The 17,057-nt window shown below is 35.1% G+C and overlaps 2 protein-coding genes across 2 annotated transcripts; both read right to left on the minus strand.

The window, feature by feature from the left end:
* Positions 1-4,678: 4,678 nt before the first annotated feature.
* A1O5_13457 (uncharacterized protein) lies at positions 4,679-5,201 on the minus strand (the record flags this gene model as incomplete). Its single annotated transcript, XM_007754022.1, has 1 exon — positions 4,679-5,201. A coding segment is annotated over one exon (523 nt), but the record flags the coding sequence as incomplete, so codon positions are not given.
* Positions 5,202-6,477: 1,276 nt separating this feature from the next.
* On the minus strand, positions 6,478-6,768 carry A1O5_13458 (succinate-semialdehyde dehydrogenase (NADP+); the record flags this gene model as incomplete). The annotated part of the gene is made up of 1 exon (XM_007754023.1): positions 6,478-6,768. A coding segment is annotated over one exon (291 nt), but the record flags the coding sequence as incomplete, so codon positions are not given.
* Between the last annotated feature and the right edge of the window lie 10,289 nt (positions 6,769-17,057).

The raw sequence follows: 17,057 nt of genomic DNA on the forward strand, positions 1-17,057 counted from the left end.
ACTCATGTTAACTATTGGACTTATAGTTCTTAGTGACAAGTGACTTCTCATACCTTGTGTTCTCCCCAACCAGTTCATACTATTCAGATTGTTACTAGGAACCCTAACCCAGTTAGGCCCCAGTAGGATCTTTAACATCATGGACTTAGAATGAACTAATAATAAAGGTCTCTATCTCTTTCTAGTTCTTATAAAAGAAAGTTAATAAGGAAACGACGAAAGTCCTTAATTCTAAACTTTTTATATAAACTAAGAAGAAGATTATAATTAGTATTTTTAAGTAAGACTCGCTCTCTAGTATACTAAGAAATTATACTAAATAGAAACGATAAAGAATACAACGCCTACGAGCGGAAATAGAGCGGAATATACGATCTAATTCTAAATCCGAAGCATTAAAGTCTACTAGTGTAGCGAATATATTATTTATCTTTCTCTTTTCTACGACGAAGACGACGACGGTCGTCGCTCGAGTTTTTACGAATCTCTTTCTAAGTGGCGCTAATATAATTCTAATAAGTAGTGAAGAACTACAATATACACTCTATACTATTATTAAGTCGCTTAGCAATATAAGAGAGCGTAAAATAAACGTACTAATTCCTATAATCGAGAAGTTATAAATGGTATTCGAAGACGCTAACGTTATTACGGAGTTCGATGATTTTAGGACCCATAATAAGGCGCGAAATACTAATTATTAAAGTATAGATTAAGCCGGGGTAATCGCTAATTACTAGATAAGAGCCTAATATAACGTTCCTCTTTAAATAAAGTGAATTACACCTAGACGAAACCCTATATTAACACCGTACTAGGGGAACGACGATCGCGAACTCATTATTTTCTTTATTCATAACGATAAGATAATCGAATATAAAAGAAGGAATAAAACTGGCGAGAGACGAAATCGCGAGGACCGTATTAGATATTTTTTCGGCCTTCGTCCGCGGATAGCTACTATAGTACTAAACGCTAAGATTAATTTTATCGATAATAGTGTTAATGGCTTTAATAAGGAAGATAATAGTAACTTAAGTATTAATATACTAAGTATTCGTATACCGCGCTCTAATAAAAGTAGTAGAAAAAAGATTCGATTATTTAGATATATTGGCTACGCGGTTAAAGATCTTAATATAGAGACGCTAGCTTTAACTCCCGAATCTACGTCTTACACTAAGGCGCTACGGCGACCTAACGTACTATAATGGAGAATTACTATAGATAGTGAGTATAACAAACTAAACGATAACGAAATATAAATCGTTATAGATCTACTAGACGGTATTATACTTATCACGGTAAAATAGATCTTTAAGCGGAAACTAGAACCGGATGAATTCATTATAAGATAGAAGGCTTAGTTATACACGAGAGGCTTTCTACAGATTTAAGGAATTAACTTCTCCGAATCTTATATCTCTATGACGAAATATATATCGTATCGAATTCTATTCGCTTTAGTAGCTATATTTAGATAGATTATACACTAGATAAATATAGTGTAGATCTTCTTAAATAGTTTTCTTCGAGAACGGATTTATATTCGGCTACTCTCTAGCTACTCTCTTAAACGTAGAAAAGTTCTTCTACTTAATAAAGTATTATACGACTTAAAGTAGATCCCTCGTAAATAGTATTTACTTCTTTACGTAGAACTAACGAAGAAGAGATAATATATCTCGGTCTACGATAATTATATCTTTATTTACGACGAACTAAAGTTATATAAATCGGTATAAGTAAATAATATCGCGATCTATAGTATTTATAAGGCGGTAATTATCCGGAAGAAGAACGATTTAGCTACGATGTTTAAGATCTTCGATAAAGGGGAATATAAGTAGTATCTTAGTATAAAGATAACCCGCGAAGAAGAGTATATCTATATTTCTTAAGAAAGCTACTTCGTTTAGATACTTAAGAAGTATAGTCTTTAGAATATTCGCGGCCGGTCTATAGTTTTTGTGGAATATCGCCCTCTAAAGGTTTATATTAAACCTTTAGTCACGTGATTAAATACGAAGTTTAAGTTCGTATTTAGACCTAGGGTCTATGAAATTACGTGACTAGTGCGATATTAATTCCGCACTTTATTAAATGATTAGTCGTGCTTACTAATGTTGATTTGAAATCAACATTTTAAGGGTCTTAACTGTGGACACTTATTGTCTATATAAAGACCTTTACCCTCTCTAGGTAAATAGTTATCTTCAAGTTCTTTAATAGTCACTTACCTACCTATAAGGTTTACGATCTATATGAGCCTTACTATCTATACATTAGATAGTTCTCTAAGTCCTTTGAACAAGCTCTATGAATAGAGCGCATAGAGCGAGTAGAGCGTATAGAGCGCTAGTATTATATATATACTCTCTTCGTAACTAATTTATATTAGCTATTAAATTATATAGTTCTTAGTAATATTAGACTACTTATATCTTACGTAATTTATATTTAGTTTATACTATTTAAGAAATTATTACTAAGACTTCTAACTTAATTAGACCTTAGTAGAAATTCTAATAATATATTAGAGAAAGCTTAGAAATATCGATCGAATCCCCACCTAATTAAGATATTAATAGTAAACTTTTTCTCGCCACTTTTATAATAATAAGCTTAGAAAGTTGCGACAATATAAGTCGAAAGATAAGAGTAAAAGAATATAATTTTATTATATTCGCTACTTCTAAAGAGATGAAGAGTACGAGAGCTCGTTACTTAGTGTCCTCGTACGTTTCTTAAATATAGCGAAGGAAAACATAACTACTAAGGATCGAACTAAGAATAGCTCTCTATAACCCTATATTTCGGATAAATACACCACAGTAAATATAAACGATTCGGTTAGGAAATATAAGTGCCGACTATTTAGAAGAGGCAGCCAATGATTTCGGATTTAAGATTCCTTACAAAATCCCGGGTTAAGTCTTAAATAGTATCTCTCTTTTCTAGTGTTACTGAGACAAACCTACGAAAGATTTATTAACTAATAGAGAACTACTAGTTCTATAAGTATACTCACTATTTACCTGTTCGGTGAAAGTTATATTAGATGGTGCTGCGCCTTACGCGAAAGACTTTTTAGTAAATGTCGACGTTAAGGACATTTATTCTGTTATTATTTCTATGAGTCTCACGTGGTTTTAGACCCAATTTTCTACTTAATATCTATTAGATAGCGCTCGATACTACCGCTCATAAGTAATCTCGAGTCTTAGATAGAGAATAACTTAGGAGAAAGTGCGGGAAGATATTGTACTCATGGTAATATATCTCTTATAAACTAATGTGAGACTAATAGTATACTATTCTAGTTAACACTCTAACTTGCTCTAGACGTTGATGAGTGACATAAAAGCTCTCATGATACACCGAAAGAGTCTCGAGGCAGTTCTATAAGGTGAAGGGATCTAACACTAATCGGATTAATACGTTAGTATCGTTAAAAATAAGTAAGTGAACTATGAGGATATTAACTTAGAACGATATCTAAATTAATAGGTACGACCTCTTACTTAACTTTAGGGCGACTCTATCTTAACCGATCTATGGGAATCGAGGCCCGCAACGCCGACTAGATTAGACTACCTAATAATCTTAAATTCGCCAGATATATTCGAAGTGATGACTAAACTCCCGGAAGGATTTCGCGCCATCGGTTTGTAGTAGCGTGGTCTTCCCATGGAGCTTGTAAAATCCGACGTATAGATAGTATTCTGGTTAACCAGTCTAATGAGGAATTAGTCACTCCGATCTTATACTTCTGCAAATATCTCACGGCGGAATCTTGATACGGAAATTAGCGAAATACAGCGGATATTGCGGTATTTAGATTCTTTAGGTGCTTCCCTTAAGCGATGTTTTTGCTTGGCGTACTATACGTCGATGGTAAGTATGTACTATAGAACTTTATGCTAGAGTTCGTAAGTATTCCAAAAGTACCGAGAAGAGGTCACAAAATCTATTGTTAACATATATATTCCCGAGACCCTTGCAGAAAGGGAGCTTCTACTCTACACGATAATGCTTATAATGGAAGTATGAAAGAAGAATGCGGCTCTCGAATCTAGGGACGTCGAGCTAGTGGAAAGAATGAAACCTCGCTATCCGGAAATGCAGCACTAAGAGCTCCTGAAAGAGATTCTAAAAAGATTCATAGCGACTAACCATTAACTAATAGAGTGGGAGCGGGACCTTAGGTTGAACTAATCGATATATATCTTCATTATAATTTCTCTCTTTATTTTCAAAAATAGGGACGATCTTATAAGCTAACTTCTTAATGTGTATAGGTGTATATTTAACTCTGTCTCGTTAATGCTATAAGTTGTGTCTCGGAAGAGCAAGCTAAAATTTACTTTTTAATGGCTTAACTATCTTTAGGTATAATTATTCTATTTTAGAGGAATCTAAGCATTAAGTAAAGGTATAAAAGAATTTTAAAAGAATATAACTATTTCAACTGAGATTAATCTACACAGTGTGTAATTATTACTCTTTTCTTCTTAATAGGAAAGCAGAAGAACTAACACGGCTAGACTTTTTCTAATAATGCGTAAATATATTCTTAATTAGACTTAGCAAAGTAAATGTTAATGGAATCTTTTAAAAGCTTAATCGATATATAATTTCTAAGATACTAGTTTCTAAAGAATGAATATCTAGTGGCCTAAGTAGTTTTAGAGATATGGTAAATTAATTTGTGTCCAGACACTAAGCCCTTTCTTAAAAGGTCCATCTCTTCGAGGACCCCAGCTAAGCTATTTAGACCGGCCTTAAGAGGATGAGTCTTTAACTTTTCTTTACGTAGAAACGCTTTAATCATTTCGAACCAGCGTTTAGTAAAGGTAAAGTCTTGCGCAGAAGCTACGATCGGAGTTCCGATGTAAACTATATCTTCTCTTATAGCGGTATATGTAATGCTTAATGACGGTACCACGTCCTTACGTAGCGAGATTTCACCTAAGAGATTAGCAAATCTAGGGCTCGCTCCTAATATGAGGGCAGAGACACAGTACTTAGCTATACTCTGTGAAGAGATGCAATTAAAGGCGTACTTTAAGGAATTACTCGTCTCGGCACGGATCTTAGAGGGTAAATTAGTTTTGTAGTCATAAATAGCAGTGGCGCCGAGTGATTTAACAAGATCAAAATGTTTGCTAGAGTAAACCGCAACGGGGGATAAGCCGGACCTACAATGATATTAAGTTAGCAATACTTTCAATAATATAGGGCAAAATGAAATGTAAAAATTAGAAAGATGCCTATATATAGTTTCGCAAACTATACCGCTAGAGTACCCGTTGCTAAACTTACTCCGTAGATAAGAACTTTCTCGCTAGACATTGCGAGGTCGCTCGGCCATGAGAGCCTCATTACTTAATACATATTCTAACCGATAGTTATAACGCCCAGCGGAAGAGTGGCCGCCTCATCGAAGCTTATGCTGTCTAGAATATGGAACTATAGATCTCCTTTCGCTACTATATACTCTACGAAAGCACCATCTTCTAGTTAAACAGTATTTATTTCGTGGACGAAGCCAGTAACTCGGTCTCCTTTTTTAAAATTCTTAGTGACGGCTTTGCTAACTTCTTTAACGTATTCTGCGTAGTCACACTCGATAAGCGCACCAGTTATTAATATAAAATTAATATACTTTCAATCGGTAGGGTTAATGGCTACTAAGTGAGTCTTAACGAGAATGTAATTATTTCTTAATTTCGGAGACGGTCTATCTAAAATAAGTTTTGCCTCTTTAGGGCCTGCGTATATAACTGCTTTTATAGTGAAAGATTTTTACTCGAGGATAAAAAATAGAAAAATTATATTGCTTATAAGTCGATAGAATTTAGTATTTACTTCACTTAATAGATTCGTATAGAATACGGTGACATAGATATATAACGATCTCTCTTCTTATCTTCGTGTGAGTCTTTATTAGAGAAATAGATAAGCCGTATAATTTCGGAACCGGTATAGGATAGATAAATGACAACGCAGGCCAGAAACTTTAGATTAGGATTGCCCGCGATAGTGCGTCGCCGGCCTTTATACACTGGCTGCCTCCATTTAAAACTTTTTGTCGGGCTGGTTTAGTTCGCGTAGTGAAAGGGTATTCTTACGGTAGCTATCTAGCATTAGCCATTAGTGCAGAACTAGAATATCTATATCTTAGAACGGCGTATATTATTATATACTTAGCTCGCTTAGGTCGTGCAATTTATTACGAAATCTTCTTCTACGGGACTAAAGCTTAGTAGCTATTAAGGATTTAGCGAGCTACTCCTAACGAGAACGCTTCGGTATCTAATTTATAAAGAATTCACAGAGTAATGTAAATTTAGGGAGAGCGGGAGAATTTCTTTCTATAAATTTAGATAGACGCCTACTCCTTCACTATATAATTAGCTCCTAATGCGTTGAAATATATAAATTCTCTTTCCTATATACTTCGGATTAGACCGTCTAAAAAGTAGTACGGATAAGTTTACGTTTCACGAATTCATCAATTCTAAGTTCTGAAAGCTCGCGACCGAGTCTAGAGTTCTTAAAACCACCGAAGGACACTTCTAGATCAGTAAATGCATAGGAGTTAATAAAAACTATATCGGATTCGAGCTTTAAGGCGACTTCCTGGGCGTATTTGACTTTACGGAAGACGCTGGCGCTAAGTCCGAATTTTGTTGAGTTGGCGAGTTTGATTGTCTCTTCTTCTGTCTCAGTCACATAGAATGATGCAATAGGACCGAATATCTCTTACTAAAATAACGGATTATCGGGGCTGATATTAGTAATGATCGTTAGCTCGATGTAAAAGCCTAGGCGATTAATTCGCTTGCCGCCCATAATAATTCGGGCTCCGGAGCCCTAGCGTTTTCGACTTAGTTTAAAAGACCGTGCGCCGCACGCTCTACGAATAATAGACCCAGCGAAGTATAGCTATCGGCTGAATCACTAACCTAAAGTTTTACGAAACCCTTACTTATACCTTTAAGACATACCTTTCTACGCTCTTTCCCCACGACAATATACCGTTTAGAGAAAATATATACTTAGTCTATGTAGATCATACGGTAGATAACACCTTAATTTATAGTACTTTCGAGGTCGGCGTCTAGAAGTACAATGAGAGGATCGCTTCCTCCTAGTTCGAGAACGACCTTCTTTAGATTACGGCTCGCTCGTTTAGTAACCGAAGCGTCCGCCCTCTAACTTCCTGTCAATATAACTCCATAGACGTAGAAATCATCGATGAGAAAATTAACCTAGGAAATGGTATAGAATAAGTTAATATTTCTCTTAGGGGCTCCAGCTTCTATAAGTGATTTAAGGAACGCTAGCGTATATTATGGTACACTGTGAGCATACTTGACGATAATCACGTACCCGCAATAAGCTATGGCGCAACGATACACACTAATTAGTAGTAAGAGAAGTTCCATGGTTCGATGGCGAAGAGGACTCCAATTGACTTAGTAAATATAACTAATCCTGGGGCTCCATCGACTAACTTTAGCTCGAAGAACTTTTCTACGTGGGTCGCATAGTACTCGAGGATATTAATCGTAAGATTAACTTCGTTTCGAGATTAGTCAATGAGCTTACCCATCTCATACGTGACCAGTTGAGAATATTCCTTAGCCTTTTACTGAAGAATTTTAGTAGCCTTTTTAATGACTCGCGCTCTGGTTGCCACGGGACTAAGGCGCTAGTCTGTTTCATAGGTATGGTGTGCCTGATCTAATACTCTACGAACCTCTTCGTCTATAGTTTCTAGGAAGATTTTCTTACTTTTTACGTCGCGGTATTTATGGACTAATATTCGCTTTCATAGGTTAGTTTTAGAATCTCTTATATCGGAGTTGGCACTGGCGCTGTTACGTCCTACTCATTAAGTATTATAGAGATAAGGCAGTAAACTCCAATAAGATAAATTAGCTCGAAAGTCCTTTACTGGCTAAACTCTTTAACTGTAGTAGAATAGATATCTTCTAGAAGAACATCACTACCTATGAGAGCTACGACTATATTATATATAACGGCTTTAGGCGCGTTGAGATTTATAGGTCGTTTACCCGATGTAAGTGTTTTAACTTGGGTCTTATTAATGCCGAGACTTTTAGAGACGCTAGAGTGAGTATATAACTTATATGCTACTTTGAAATTCGACCCGACTTTTAGAATTGTAACTTAACGCACGCTCTCAGGTAACTTAACGTTCGTAGTGACGAGTTTAGTTAAATTCTAGATTGCTCCTTTAAGCATAGACTCTTAGAGCCATACGCTCTAAGAGCTAATTAAAGCCCCTTAACTCATCTTAGTCTGAAACCCGGGAAGATGTGAGGAAATCACGGATTTAATATCTTGGTAGGGCCCTTTCTACTCGCCCGAAAGTTAGGCTTAAGGAATAGGAAGGGTACGTTAGGTCATTATGGAGTTTAGACTAATACATCAAGGAGAGAAGAAAGCTCGGAAGAATGAATGATTTTAGGGCTTTACAAAAAGATCATATATACTAGCTAATTATTAAAGAAAATGCTTCTTTCTAGTGACTTTACTAGTGGTATTAGCTTCTAACTGGTGAGGTTGAAGTTACTAGATCACCATGATAAATAATGCATATATACGTCTCTCCACTAAGCTTTTTAGAATAAATGCTACCGTGGATTATACTCATTACGACTTTAAGAGTATATCGGCGGTGGGGATAGGAGTGGTAAGGTTACGGGACGCTGCGTTATCGATTTCAACAGTTAGCGCGTTAGATAATTAACTTATCAGAAGGCCAGGTACTGTGCAGCAATAAAAAATGGTAGTGCTAAGTTTTAAACCGACGGCCTTACTTCCTCAGCTTAGTTATTCAACTTTTACCCTTAATAGTAGATTGTGTAACAGTGTGAGAGTATAATGGGAGGAGTTACACGGACTCAGCCAAATTATATCGATGGTACTGAAAGGTTACTAATACCAAAGACAATGGATAAGAAGATAGCGACTTATACGCTGAGTTTACGCCGCTTTGAGTTGAAAATATTTATTTCCTTTTATTTAGATGCTGTAGGTGGAAATTTGACCATGGAAACTGTATTGGCTAGCTGTGCACCTTTGGTAGTCTTTGATATATAAATCGGGAGTGATAATTCTCCAGATAATCTTTAGTTGTTGGTTGACACTCTCTCCTATGTAGTATTATTACTATTGACGTAATAGTATGGCCTAATGTAACCTACCATTATAATGATTACTCGTGTGAGTAGTGTGTTTTTTTCCGTTTTTTTTTTCGGGTTAATAGTATACTAAATAAAGTCGAAGGTATAGAGATCTAGAACTGAAGAACTAACCGAGTTGGCTATGTATAGAAAGTAGAACTACTCGATATGCTTAACATCGATGGAGGAACCTTTGGTCGGCTATCGGGGCATAATAAACCGGAGGATACTATAGTTTTAGAGATATGGCTATAATAACGAGGTTAGGCGGGAAATTAAGGGGAACAGCATAGATTGAAGAATTAATTTAATTAAACCAGAGTATATAAATATTGTTTGACCTATTTTCCGAAAATTCGATCATCACTGTTGGGTTTGACGAGTTAATGCAAAGTATGATCTTAATAGTTAAGCTGTCCTGCGGAGGGACATCCTCTGTCTCGTGAGCAGAAGTGCCCACGCTTAGCTCTCTAGCTATGAGAATAAATTGTCGCGACTGCACTGTAGGGGGATACTTCGAGCGTAGATTCCGCGGTTCCCGGCTTCGATAGGTGATAACGAGGTGTAGCTAATGCGGGAAAAAGGAGATATATCCAACTGTATCTTATAATTTTCACATGTCTAAGCTTATATCGTGCTGCTGAGGGCACCCTCTCTAACTTATCGCAGATATATTGTAGATTGTTCCCTTTCACGACGTTGTAGATTATTACACCATTTCGAGGCAATCTATCTGCGTATCACGAGCGTTAGAGTAAATGCCTTAAGGGGTAAAATAGTTAGTTTCTGCTGAGTGAGAGCGCAGCTAGGGGGTAGTTTCTAGATCTAAGGTGTAAGGTAGAACTCCGGGCTAGAACGCGCTAATATTGAGTAGGAATTTACTGTAGATTCTATGAGAGCTTAACATTAGTCATAGCGACTAGGAATTAAGAATAGAGTCTTACGTACGTTCATGAGGGAGTGCCATCGTATTGAGAAGAAAGAAGAAACCATAGGGGACTCGTTGATGGAAGGCTTGTAGATTTGGCTTATAGATTTCAGACCAGAGTGGACTGAATACTTCACTAGGTATCGATAGTGAGCCCTAAAGCTAAGTAACAGCAAGAATGGAAACATCAATGTAACTCGAAGGACGTTTGGAGCTCTGAAGTCACGTCAAAGAGCTCGGTTCGTAGATAGTCTTATTATGGATCCTTAAAAGATCGAAGATGAGTTTGTGAGGTGTGGTGTGATTTGCTTCGTGTTTTTAGCAGTACTCCCGAATTAAGTCAGTAACGTTCTTCTAGTTCATTTGTCTCGTGGAGCGAAGCACCTACTAATCTTTATTGAAGTGTAAGTGAGAAGGAAAACCAGATAAAACCCGATCACCGTTTATACCCTAGATTAAAGAGAGGAGGGTTCTACATCCGCGGGCGACCTCGGGAATGGCTTTCGCTCGTCGTAGGTAGTCGTATTCTGCTTTCTATACACTTATAGCGGGAGCTCACTATCTTTAGTCGGTGTTAGCTTAACTTAGGTACGATACCGTTGTTTAGCACTTATCCTCGTAGATGTGGGGCCTCTACATACAACCTAAAAGACATTCTTCACGATAGTTAAATACGTCCCCTCCCGCTTCCGCTAAATATTATCCGTATACCCGGCTTAAGAATGTTTTAACCTCGCCCGATATTCCGAGATAGATTTATGTGCCTACGGGCGTTAAGTATACTCCGATTCCATTCACGAATAAATTTGGAGGCGGAACCGTATAACCTTACCTTCCGCTAAAGTATAGAGCGGAAGAGCCTCGCGGCTCTATAAATTCGACACTAAGCCACAACCACATCGTGATGGCCTAGCTCTTTAGCAGATTCTGGGAAGCTAAATCCGAAACACGCGCGATGTACCGAGTATCGAAAGTATATTCGTTTAAATAATAATAAGATTCCTCTCCCTTTCATCCTATTAAATTTACGGAACGTAAAGCTACGTTTCTAGCTTTACTACCCGCTTCTATTAACCTAGAATTACTAGCGATTTAAATAGTATATGCTAATAGCGGCTGCGATGCGGGAGTAAGTACGTTATTGTCTCCTACATCCCTTTTTAGGTTCTGCATATAGTAGATTTTTGTAGTTACAATAACTAAGATAAATAGACTATTTAATAGAAGTTAAGTAACTAGGTAGCCCAGGTTGCTTAAGTAGGCTTGTTACTCCCTACGAGTACCGAGGCGCGCACTAAAAGGTGTAACCGGCGCTATTTTTTTAGAGCCTAGCCTAGTTAGTTAGGGCCTCGGTATATTTAACTTAACATTCTCTCATCTATTTTATATGAGGCAATGTTGGTGTATATATATATAGACCCTAACCGCTATTACTATCTTACCAATCGTTCTCATCGCTGTCATAAACGCTAGATATTCTGGGTCTTAATTCTATTGGCCATTCTACTAGGTCCTCGGTAGGTAGGCTAGCCGTAACCTAAGTTTCATCGACGACGACCTCGCCGCTGCCTTCCTCGTCCAGTAGATAGATATACTTATATAAATGGCTAACCTTACGCTAGCCTCGATAAGCTCGTTTAGTGTCTCGTCCTTCTTTATACTCGTTGCCGCCTTCTAAGCGAATAATCTTTTAAATGTTTCGCGAATACCTTCGATCCACCGTTAAATCTGCCTTTACGGCCCTAGCTTTTTCTATCTATTCTTCTAAGTCTTTTTTAATGCTATCATAAAGGTGGAAGAACCGCGGAACGTCGTCGCCTTTTTAAGCTAGAGCTAGGCCTTCTTAGACACGTTTAAATTAGACGAATTAGATAGATGCGGTAGACGCGGAATACGGTTGAACGAGTAGACCGATTGTGCATACTAATGTATATAAGGTGGAGCGTTATTCTCTTAAACAATAGTCCATGGTCGCGATTTCTAACACTTCATCGTGAATAGTATTATTAATGACTAAACGATATACTATATTTTCATTCGTTAACTAGTTTATATAGAGACTTAAAAGAGACGATATCGAATCGTCATTTACTTATCTTAACGTATCGATATTAGTCGATGTCACTGTCACCTTTACCTTTTCTAATTAATTTACCGTTGTCTTCATTTTATCGCTATTACGGCTTAGAACCGGGTATTCTACGAAGACCTAGACGTCTTATTCCATTCTGAATCTCCCATTTATATCTTTTAATTAGTTTCATCTCTTTATTTAGTCGTCCGATAAGTTTAGCCGCTTATTTAAACTCTTTTACGAACTTAGATTATTAAATGTAATAGAGCCCTTTACGATCGTAAGTAAAAGAGCTCTAAAATATAAAACTTTAAGAAATCTTTAAAGCGATTTCGAATAGCCGCTTTAACGTAAGCTTTATCTAATCTTCGCTAGATTCTTTATCGATCTCATCGCCCTAGTGAACTAAGGCGAGGCTACTAGCCATGGGCGTTAACTCGTACGGCGGTGGGATAGCCTCTTCACAGTACGCACACTCAACTAAAGAAAGTTCTCCCGTTCATAACTTAATTGATTATTCTATGAATGATAGTCCCCGATGACTATATAAGAAGAATCTTAGTCTAGCGTCGACGCCCTAGCCAATCATAAAGCTATCCCCCACTTTAAACTTCTTCTATTATATCTCTCCCATTATCGCTCGCTTCCTTGACGACCTCGCTTAAGACTTAACTATAATCTTCGTCTATTCTCTTAGAAATATTAACTCTTCTTTATACCCTTTAAACGCTCTACAAAGTTATTTAATTATCTCTTATCTAATCTCTTCGAACTCGAGCCCTTTAACGTCCCTAGATCTTCACTACGCTTCGGTTTCCGCATAACTATCTTATAGATCTCTAAGGCGATAGCGAAACGATCCTCGATATCGACTTAAGTGTTAGATAAGATAATTTATAAGCGAGCCGTCTCGTAAGTTTCCGCATTAATGATCGCTAAAGAATTCTTAATTATCTAGAGCTCATAGCTACTAATGTTCTACTAAAGATTAGTGTTCGAAGAACTTAGAGAACTATCTAATGTATAGATAGTGAGACTTATATAGATCGTAAATCTTATAGGTAGGTAAGTGACTTATTAAAGAACTTAAAGATAACTATTTACCTAGGGAGAGTAAAGGTCTTTATATAGACAATAAGTGTTCACAGTTAAGACCCTTAAAATATTGATTTTAAATTAACATTAGTAAGCACGACTAATTATTTAATAGAGTGCGGAATTAATATCGCACTAGTCACGTAATTTCATAGACCCTAGGTCTAAATACGAACTTAAACTTCGTATTTAATCACGTGACTAAAGGTTTATATTAAACCTTTAGAGAGCGATATTCCACAATTAGATTCTAATCGTATTTCTCGGGGTGAAATACTGAAAACGCTATTTCTTAACCACCGAACGAAGAAATTAAGTATCATCTTAGTCGTGTCTAATCTACCTTATATGAAATTAATAACTGAGTATAACTATATTATTCTATCGACTATGAAGATTAGCTAATGGTGCTCTTTATTTATTAAGTCGTCGTTGAAAATAATAAGTCGTCTTATATTATCGTTAATATTTCTCTAGGCTTTGAATTTCACCGATGCGTTTACGTTCCTATATTAGTTAACCTAGAAAAGAAACGCGACGCCTAAGATAACGGTATATCTTATATATGATTCTTTCCGGCTTACTATAATTTTCGCATTAATGAAAGACTCATTAATCTATTCGTTATATTTAAGGCTTAGTAGAGCGCTCCGAAGAGCACTACTTAAGACATCGATAGCTCTATAGTCGAAATGACTAAGTAGAACTTAGTAATTTATAGTCTTAAACTTTTCTTCTCATTACTTTATTAATTATTCGAGATTCTTTATAGAATCTTTATAAGACGCGGCGATTCTTTCTAATTCTTCTAAATATAAGACGATTTCTTTCTTAGCTATATATAGGTAGGCGAATATATATCGTTTAAATATATACTTAGTAAGTAAGCTTAATACATTAATTATTTTTTTAGCCTCGAATTTATAATATCGTTATATATCTTCGTAACTAACTAAAGGTAAATTCTTTCCGTAATTCGTCTATCTTATATACTTCTAAATCATTAACTACGCGAATACGACAGAGCTCCTAGAATTCGAAATCGAATTTAGTAAGTTATCGAACGTATCTCTTTCGAGAAGTATAGTGATGAGACGGCTCTAAAAGAATTAATAATATATATTCTTTAATTTATAAATTACTACTCGATCTCGATTCCGTAAAAGAGCTTAGAAATCCTCGGCTTTTTTATACTTAGATTATAATCGAGACTTAAAGCTACGAAGCTTAAACCGAGGATTACTATCTATAGTCTCGGTCTCTTTATAACGTCTAAGATATTAATCGAATTATTTCTTATTTAATTTATTTATTCTTAACTTCTAAGAATAGAGCGTTCTTCTTTTAGTTTTATAAGCTATATTAAATTTCTTCGTTCTATATTCGCTAAATTAAGCCGTATCGAAAGAATACTTTATTATAGTCGTATAGAAATTAGAGTAATAAAAGTAAATATAGTAAAGGCCGCCGAAGTAGAAGTTTAGTCATCTTAGATAGTTCGCGTATTTAAACGTCTTATAAGAGTATTAAAAGAACCGATAAGACCGACGAAATTCGTAGCTCGAGGTATAGAAAAACTATTAGTACTAAAACGAGTAACGAATCGATAGACTATCGAGTCTAAATTATTTTTAGTGATTAAACTTTACGTAGTAAGTGATACCACTAGTCTAGGTCTTTCTTCGAATATAATTAGATTATTATAGTTTATAGAAAAAGCGTTTACTTAGTATAGCCCGGCCGCTTCTATAAATCTATACCGGCTAAGTATATCTAACTACTCGGAACGATTACGCTTAGCGATTTACTTATTATCGTTAGATATTTTATCGTCGAGGATAATCTAAACGTTCTCTATAACTAAATATAGCGAGATATTATAGTGTCGATTTTATTAAATTTAAATAAGATAAGCTATTATTTTATACAAGGCGACTTATAGTAGTCGAAGAGATATTACGTTATACTAAAGTAAATATTTCCAAGCGAATTAATACTAATTTAAGAGTATAGTTATATTCTCTCCGTATAAAATAATTAATTCGTTAAAGAATTCTATTAATATCTAAGTAGAAAGCTTTACGAATCCTCCGCGCGGAATGAGAACGTCTCTCTCTCTATACTTATAATTAAAGAGACTTATATTATTTATTCGGCCGTATTTAGAAAGTAACTTATTACGTATCTTTATACGACGATTTCGTTTATTATTAAACTCTTTTTTTCTAGCGTATAGATTAGAGTATTTTTAAAACTCTATACGAATATTTAGAAGATCTTTAGTAAGGTCGTAAACTCGTTAGGCTATAAAGTCGCGAATTTCTTTTATTTACCGATATTTTAATTTAAGAGAGCTATAAAAGTCTTTAACTTAATTTATATTATTTTAGTCTATAGTAGCTATAGTTTCTTCGAGTGTAACTTCTCTAACGTAATCTAAATATTTAATAATAAAAATAAATTAATTTTCAATAATTCCGATATTAAATATTTAATATCTAGTATCTCTATTAATAGCCACTATAGAAGTAAAATTTAGACAAATTATTAAAGATCTTAATAAAAGTAATCTAGAATTTCTAGATATCTTAGTAGCGTAGTGAATCTTTAAGATAAGAAATCGAGAGAAAGAGAAGAAAAGAAAAAGATAATTCGGTTCGAACTATAGTCGTCGAAATACTAAACTTAATAATAAAGTTATATAAAGGTTTCTAAGTTTACGCTTTTAGTATTTTACTTAGAAAGATAATTTTAAGAGTAAAGAATAAGTCGAGAGAGTCTAGAATAATTCGAAATAATATAAGTAACGAAGAATTAAGTCGTAGAATCGTAATCGAAAGAAAGATTAATGGGAAGATAAGAACTAAATACTTATATCTATCTTTAATAGAAGTATATATATCTTAGCGTCTCTATAGTAAAACCTCGGTAGTTCCCGTTTTAGATTATCTTTCCGGACTAATTCCGTATTAGACTCGATCTCTTAGTAATAGTATCGTTACTAGTAGTATTATTAATATATAATTACTTCGTTATCTTTAGTTTAAACGGCTACTTAATTTATTTTATTTATAACTAATCTTTTAGTTATCTATAAAGGCCTTATAATATTTTTATTTAGTGAGTGAGAGTTCTTAAAGCTCTCATTCTTTAGCGTTATTACTTTTCTTTCGAAATATACTTCGGGTCTTAATATTCGCTTTATCTTTTAACGTTTCGAACGGAGACGACTATTCCGATAGCCGTGAAATTTTAACTAATTAGCGCGCTTTATTTTTCTCTATATAATATTTAGATAAATTTAGCTAATTAGAGTATACGCTCGCTTTCTTAGCGTAAACCTTAATTTTTCTTCTTCTCTTATTTACTTCTTACTTCCTTACGTTCGTAGTGTTTTCTTCGCGGCTAAACGAGTTACGATACTTTATTTTCTCTCTTCTTCTTTTTATTAGTAAGGTTTCGAAGTTAATAGAGTTATAAATTTAAACGTATCGTAGTTCGGTCCGAGCGTAAGATTATACTTATCGCCGTTCTCTTCTATATAAACTTTCCGTAAGTCTTCGAATTTAAAGCGTTATCTTCCCTATTACTTCGTAATAATTAAGTGAAAGAGATAGTAATGAAATCTACGTAGTTTATCTCTTAAAAGATTCTTTTAGAATATTTAAATTATTATATTCTCTTTATATTTAGTTAATTATAAGAGAAATTTCGACTATTATTATTAAGAGTAGTAGTC

Source organism: Cladophialophora psammophila, assembly GCF_000585535.1.
Source record: "Cladophialophora psammophila CBS 110553 chromosome Unknown aczJe-supercont1.61, whole genome shotgun sequence".
NCBI classification, from domain to species: Eukaryota; Fungi; Ascomycota; class Eurotiomycetes; order Chaetothyriales; family Herpotrichiellaceae; genus Cladophialophora; species Cladophialophora psammophila.